Here is a 7,446-nt window from a genome sequence, read left to right as displayed (position 1 = left end):
CCTATTTTATCATACATTTTTAGGCGCGGGGTGGTTCTAAATGGACATCTGAAAAGAACGTGTTCTATTGTTTCTTCTTCCATTCTACAATCGCATGTTTGATCGTCAATTATACCTTTTCTACCTAAAGATTCTTTTAAGTTGTAATGATTTGACCTGATTCTTGATATTGACCTAATAGCATGTCTATTTAAAATGTTTCCTAATTTCTGAAACCACGGTTTGAATTTCCCTTTCTTTTTGTTTTCCCAAAAATTCGCGAAATAGTACGTTCCCTTACTTCTACCGATTTCTTCTACTCTCTCTTTAAAGGCGCTCCAGATTATGTGTTTATAGTGCACCAAATAGTCCAATCTTGTAATCGGTATTTCCTCTTCTGGTGCTTTATTGGTATGTTCCTTCGCAAGAGAGTCTGCTTTTTCGTTGCCGGGTATGCCCTGGTGTCCTGGAACCCAACCTAGTACTATTTTTTCCCTTTCTTTTTGTTTAATTAACGTTTTGTATATTTTAAGGATCCATGCATTGTTATTGTTTTTTCCCATGTCATCCAGTTTTTCTATTTTGCTTTCAAGTCCTGTGAGTACTGATAAAGAATCTGTTAATATTACAGTATTTTTACAATTCGTATGTTTCGTTATTTCTATTGCTTTATATATACCTATTGCTTCTGTGGTGTAGATCGATGCCTCGTTTTGAATGCTAAATCCTGCTTCTATGTATGTTCCTTGTGGTGTGTTAATGTATATTCCTACCCCATTTGCACTTTTGTTTTCTTGTTTAGACCCGTCGGTGTAACATATAATGGTGTCTTTCTTTTTAAGGTTATGTTTTTCCAACAGAAACTGGTTAGTCATACTGAGAGGGACTGCCCCTGATTCCAAAATTTTTCCTGTGTCTTTGTCTATGGCGACTTTTCTTAAGTTCTTCTTTTTATTTGGTATCTTTTCTTTCCAATTGATGCTATTTTCTAGTGAATGGTTGACGGGTAGAATTTTGTCTTTTAGGTGAACAATTTCATAAAAGGCTGTTTCTATTAGGTTAGGTTTAGTACCTATGCCTCTTTCCCATTGTGTTAAGTAGTCTATATTGTTATGAATCTGATAGTATTTTAATTGGTTATCCAAAGTTTTGCTATGTTTTTCCGTTTTTTCAAATTCTCTGAGCCAGTATCTGACTGCAGCCTGTTTTGCTCTTAAATGATGTCCAATGAATCCTGTGTCTGCGTACATAACCGCAATTGGGGTCGACATTCTGTATCCTATTGCAGCTCTTATAGCTGCTGATTCTATTATTCTGATTTTTCTGTTTTGTTCTTGGTTTCCCTCCTTGGTATATATTATGTAGGCTCCATAGTCTACCACCGAGGAAATCAGAGCTCGGGTAATCCTAATCCCCCAATTTTGGTTTATACCTTTCTGTCCTCTGCATAGGTACTGAATAATCCCTAACCGTTTTTTTGCCTTGTGTACAATATCCTCGAAGTGCGTTCTGAAACGAAGATTATAATCAAGTGTTATTCCTAAAAATTTTGCCTCCAGGCTGGACTTTATTATTGTATTTTTATTGTTTATTGTAACATTAATATTGAAATCTTCTGCTTTGGGGTTTGTTTGAAATCTTACAATTTTGGTTTTTTCCGGTGCTATTGTTAGATCTCTTATTTCTAAATGATCTACCAATCTCTTTAGAGCTATTTCCGATGGGCGTAGTGATGTCTCTTCCTTCTTATATTTATTTACTATGACTATATCATCTGCGTACAAAAGTGTAAAGGTGCGTTCGTCGTCTATTTTCTTCTGTAAACCATTTATATATACATTAAACAAAGTTGGACTAAGTATAGCTCCTTGGGGAACTCCTTTTTTCCAGTTTATTTCTTTTGTTCCTTGAGTGCAGTGGTTAAAAATTACCTTTCTATTGGAAAGCCAGGTCCTAATCCAGTTGTACATTGTTGAAGGGCAGTTAATCATTTTTAGGATGTGTAGAAGTTTGACCAGATTCACGTTGTCATATGCTCCTTTAATATCTACAAAGATACCTACTGTATTGAGTTTTTGTCTATTATTATGTTTTATTTCGTTTGTTATTCGTATTAAGTTATCCATTGTTGACCTATTTTTCCTGAAGCCTGCTTGATTGTTTTCTAATTTCTGATTTTCTTCTAGCCATAACTGTAGTCTATTGTTTATGATCCTTTCTAATGTTTTGCCTACACACGACGTGAGAGTGATTGGGCGTAAAGCTTTTTTCCCCGGTTTTTGTAACATTATTATTTCGCCTTTTTTCCAATCTGGGGGAATTTCTCCTGTATTCCAACTCTCTTCAAATATTTTATGTAGATGGTTCTTCATGTGTAGTGGTAGTTCTGCCAATATTTTATAATCTATGCCGTCTACCCCTGGTGCTGACTTTTTGTTCTTATTTTTTTCTATTGTTTGTAGCATCTCTATCTTGTCTATTGTTGTATTCCAAATTCTAGTGTAATTGTTATCTTCTTCTTGTAGTATTTGTGCTGTGTGGGTTAAGATGGATGTTGAAGTTACATTGTTGTCTATAATTTTATTTATTTCTGTGTCCTCTAATTCTTTTCTTACCTTTATTTCCAGATTGTCCCTATTTTCTGTATACCGTTTTTTAATGCCTCTTATTTTATTCCAAATTTTTGTGAGATTTGTATTGTTGTTCATTTCCTGTATCAGATTTTCCCAGGCAGTTTTCTTCTTTTCCCTCTTTAAGATCTTCCATCTGGTCTTCCATCCAACCATATTTTCATAGTCCTCGATTTTGCCATGTTTCCAAAGATTTTTTTGGTACTTTTTCCATGTGGACCATGTAGAGGTGCATTCTTCATCCCACCATCTGGGTTGGGTTTTACATTGTACATTATTTCTATTGTTTGATGATCGTAAGTTAGTGTTCCGTGCCGTTTTGTTTTGTCTGTGTTGTTGAAGATGTTGGTGGTCTGTATTTCTTACCTCAAAGTATTCGATTATTGGTTGTTTCCAGTTATTATATCTTTCTATCAGGTTGCGTCCTTGTTGAATACTGCTATTTATTTCTTCCTCTCTGTTTGCCAAGTGAAGTCTAAATTCTATCCAGTCTATTTTATTTATTTTATAAAGCCTGCTTGTTCTATTTGTTTTGTTTCCTATTGTATAAAATATATTGCTATTAGGTTTTAGGTTTATATGAAAATCTAGGATCTGATGATCTGACCCCAAATCTATACCTGTTTCCTCCCAATCAATGGAGTCTATGAAATCATTGTGACATGCTATTAAGTCAATATTCGATGGTTGAGAGCCTTTGCCTATCCTCGATATAGTATCTATGTTAACGATCATGTATTCTATTTCTTCTAAGGCTAGCTCTAAGCTAGCCCCTTCTGCAGAGGTTTTGTAACAGTTCCATAAAGGGTTATGTGCGTTGAAATCTCCTGCAATGATTGTGTTTTTGTTTAAATTTAATATGTCAAAAAGTTCGAGCCACTCCCTGGTGCAGAATCTACCATTTGTCCTATATATTAGACCTATCTGAAATATTTGTTTCTGGTTGTTATCCAGTATCTCCACCACTAGTGTCTCGAACCTTCTGTCTATTTTATATGATCTGATTTTTTTAACATTTATGTCCTCTTTATAATAGATACCTAATCCGCATCCTTGTTGGTAGGTCTTATTTCCTTCTCTACCTATATTATAATCCTTTCCGTTGTTAATTATTTGGTAACCTTGTATTTGATAATTATTATAATTTAGTATCCACGTTTCGGTTATAAGCATAATATCATAATTGTTAATCTTTGTTTTAAGTTCATCTATTTTATTTCCTATACTCCTTGCGTTCCAAAGTCCTATTTTCAATTTTACATTATTGTGCATTTTGTTAATCTATCGTTTGTTTTATTATCACTGTTTTGTACTTTAGGCCTGTGGAGAAAATTATTGTGAGTATTTAAGGAGTATCTGAATTTGTACAAATATATGATTTTAAGTTTGGTAGCTATGTTTTTTTTTTTTTAAAAGGATAGTAAACTATCAAGTATTTTCTATTTTTCACTTGAGGTTAATGTGTAACCGGATTGTGTTTGTTAGAATTTGTTCTAGTTTTTTTTTTTTTTTAAAACCTGATTTATAGTTATTACTGTTATTATCTTTTTTGATTCTTAAATTCCTTAAATTTATAAATATTATTTATTTGGTAAACGCCTTATTTCTATGTTTAAATCTTTAAATGTAATATCGACTTTCAATATGTTCTAAAAAAAGAAAAAGGAACCTTTTCTTGTTGCTAATATATTTCTTTTCTAGTCTTTTCATTTCTATGCTTTTTTTTTTTAAAACTTCTTTGACTATAAATGTATTGTTTCCTTTTTCTTTTTTTTTTAAATTATTTGACCATAATCTGTTTCTATAACATAACATGATATAAATACCGTCAACATGTAATATATATTATGAAAACAAAATTATATTGGAGATATCTGTGTATCTCTAACGAAAAACAAAAATATAAAGTAAAAAATAAAATAAAAGTAGAAATTAACAGTGCTAATTAATTTCTCTTACTTGTTCTCTGGTTGAGAGTTTTCGAAATCTAAGTCATCATCTGTCTCTGTTTGCGGAGATTTAAATGATTCTGAATAGTTATCTTCTTCCTTGTCCTGAGTGTCAGGAATGACTTTTTGGAATGTAAAGTCCATTTCTTCTTGAACCGGCTCTGCTGGGCTCTTCTGTTGTTCCGTTGATTCAATCTTTTCTTCGCTCTTCTTTTGGCTGGTTAGTTCTTCAATGTGAGGAGTTCCTTCCCATTCCTCATTTGACATATATCCTGATTGTGGATTGATCGACGGAGCCTCTTTTTCTTCCGGCTGCGTCGGTCTGGGTGATGTTTTTGGTAGGGTTGAGTAATTATGTTTGCTTTTACTTCTAAATTCTGGGATATATAGGTTATCCTCCCTTGTTGGCGTTGTTCTGTGTTTGGATGTTGTGGGTTTATTTTGATGATAGAAATCTTTATTCTTGATGATTATTGGAGGTTCCTTCCTATTACTTTTGGTGCTTTGATATCTCTCTTCTTTATAGGTTATGGGTAGCTTACTGGTTTCTCTATCTTGCTGAAAATTGTGTTTTTCCTTTTGATAATTTTTAAGGTAGTACCTTTGTTTGTTCTCGTATATCTGATCCAGTTCTACTTCGGTTGGTTCACCTTTGCTTCCTTGTATATATTTGTGGTCTCTTATGGTTCCTAGTGACGGTTCTTTCAGTTTGTTTTTTATGATATTGGTAAGGTTTTGTTCTTTAATCCATTTTATTAATTCTTCAATATCATTATCATTTTGGATACCAAAGTTCGTCTTGTAAGGTTTGTAGTTTCTTTGTTTATGAGAGTAACTTTCTTTTCTCTCCTCCTTGTCGTAATCGTATTGTGTCGTTGGTAATATCTGAGTATCTTCTGTTTCCAATGGATAAAATCGATTATTTTGGTTGTAACTGACCTTAGAAGATTCTGGTATGGTACGTCCTTTGCCATCGTACCCCCTCGACTGTCTTCTGTTGGGTGTGAACCAATCGTTTGCTCTTATTGGGCACGGTCTGTCCTCCCATTTTTCTATTTCCATTGAGAATCTGTTCCTGTTATTTCTCTGACCTAATGCTGGAAAATCCTCTTCCTTATATTTGAAATTGTTGTTACCTCTGAAGTTCAGTTCCGTCATTGCGACGCTTTTAGCTTCATGGAAAGACATATTTTTGTATGCAATCAACTTGTTAATTGCTTTTTCTAGCACTGCATATGGGCATTGCCTATTTAGGGCCGAGTGATCATCTTCACAGTTTGCACATTTCGGGGGGTTGGAACACTCTCCGTGTGCTTTGTTTCCGCAATTGAAACACTTACTTATCGCCTCTCTACAGAAGCGCTTCGTATGACCGAATCTTAAACATTGGTAACACTGTCTAATGTTTCTAACAAAAGGGGTCACATTGAGCGAAACGTGCCCTTCCATGATCACGAGCTTGGTGGGAAGGCTAGTTCCCCTAAACTTCACTAACACCATGTGCGTATCAACCCACTCATATCCATTGTCAGTCTTCTTTCTCCTTCTCAGTCTTTCGAAAGATTCAATATTTTGTCCCGGGGATGTTTCCTCTTTTAGTTCTTCCAATGAGTATTCCCATTCCTTTATAATTCCTACCCTGAATTCTGATCTCCTTGGAATGCGGATTTTGTACTCCCCATTATTCTTTTTGACGTATTTGTTGAAAATAGTTCTTCCTTCTTCCGGGTATTTTATTTTAATTTCCGCTATGTGTTTGTTGAGCATTTTGATAGCTTCGATTTTTTTTAAATCTTCTCTTAAGAATCTAAAAATTTTAAGATAATTAAGTTTTTTGTTAGATTTAAAATTATTTTTACCTTCTTTTTTGTCGAACTTCCTAACTACTTCTAGTTCAAAAAGAGAAGTAGATTCTATATCCCCTTTAATAGGGGATTTTCTTTTCGTCTGTATCACCTTTTTTTTGTCGAAAGACGAATCTGAATCTGTATCTTTGTCTGCATGTGCCGCGCCACGTGTTGCGTGTCGGCCGCCCACGCTTCTTACCTTAGGAATTTCCTGTCTAGAATTTATCGATTCGATTATCGATCGAACGTTTAGATCCTTTTCCGTAATATTTTCTGCTTCACCTTGGTATGTATTTACTTCTATATTGACTTTTTCACTACCTATTATTTTCAACTTCTTTCTCACGTTTCTACTTTCGTCGCTATATTCGTTCTCGTTTGCCTGTTCTAAACTCTTTCTTCTTGTTTTCCCTTTCTCCTGTGATGGTGGCGCTGAGTGCATCTCCTCCGGCGCGCTGGTTGGTCCGTCCCCTTCTTCTCGATTTCCTCTCATTGGCTGGGTTAGCTCTTGTCCTTTCCTATAGGCTCTCATTCTGTAGATTTCTTCTGCCGATCTTTGAATCAATTTGATTTTTGGATCGCGTAGTGCTAACGCACTTCCGGTCTTGGGGAGGGAGATCCCTCTCTCCCCCCCTGTTCCTTCTCCATCTTCCTCGTAACTGTCTCTCATAAAGAGAGAGAGGTTAGTTTTATTTCACTTTTCACATCTCGATCGGGTGAGTCCCCCCCTTTAAAAATTATTTACTAGGGTTGTTCCCCCCACCTCACTGAATGTTTTAAGTATAAATTCTATTATTTAATTTATATAATTTCACCACAATTTTAAATTCTACTAGGAACCACAATTTTCCGTTGTTACCATACCACGCGGCAAACCGGAAGTCCTGCGATAAAGCAACCAAATCCACGGTTCAGGATAGTGAATAAGCCGCGATCGTACCGTGGTCGTATCAGGGGCACATAATGTAGCAAGACGTAGATCGCTCGCTCCGCGCCCGTAGCTGTTATCGTTTAGGTTCTCTCTTACTTGCTAAACGCTTC

General features: G+C 35.2%; 1 protein-coding gene across 1 annotated transcript; it reads right to left on the bottom strand.

The window, feature by feature from the left end:
- Positions 1–1,386: 1,386 nt before the first annotated feature.
- Positions 1,387–3,344, bottom strand: LOC128882471 (uncharacterized). The gene is made up of 3 exons (XM_054134069.1): positions 1,911–3,344; positions 1,623–1,796; positions 1,387–1,488 (listed from the first exon to the last, which is right to left on the bottom strand). The coding sequence occupies exons 1-3, from the start codon at positions 3,342–3,344 to the stop codon at positions 1,387–1,389; spliced, it is 1,710 nt and encodes a 569-aa protein (XP_053990044.1).
- Between the last annotated feature and the right edge of the window lie 4,102 nt (positions 3,345–7,446).

This window comes from Hylaeus volcanicus, unplaced genomic scaffold, assembly GCF_026283585.1.
Source record: "Hylaeus volcanicus isolate JK05 unplaced genomic scaffold, UHH_iyHylVolc1.0_haploid 11884, whole genome shotgun sequence".
In the NCBI taxonomy this organism is placed as follows: Eukaryota; Metazoa; Arthropoda; class Insecta; order Hymenoptera; family Colletidae; genus Hylaeus; species Hylaeus volcanicus.
The sequence above is the reverse complement of the archived record's forward strand: the minus strand, read 5'-3'. Positions and strand labels throughout refer to the sequence as shown.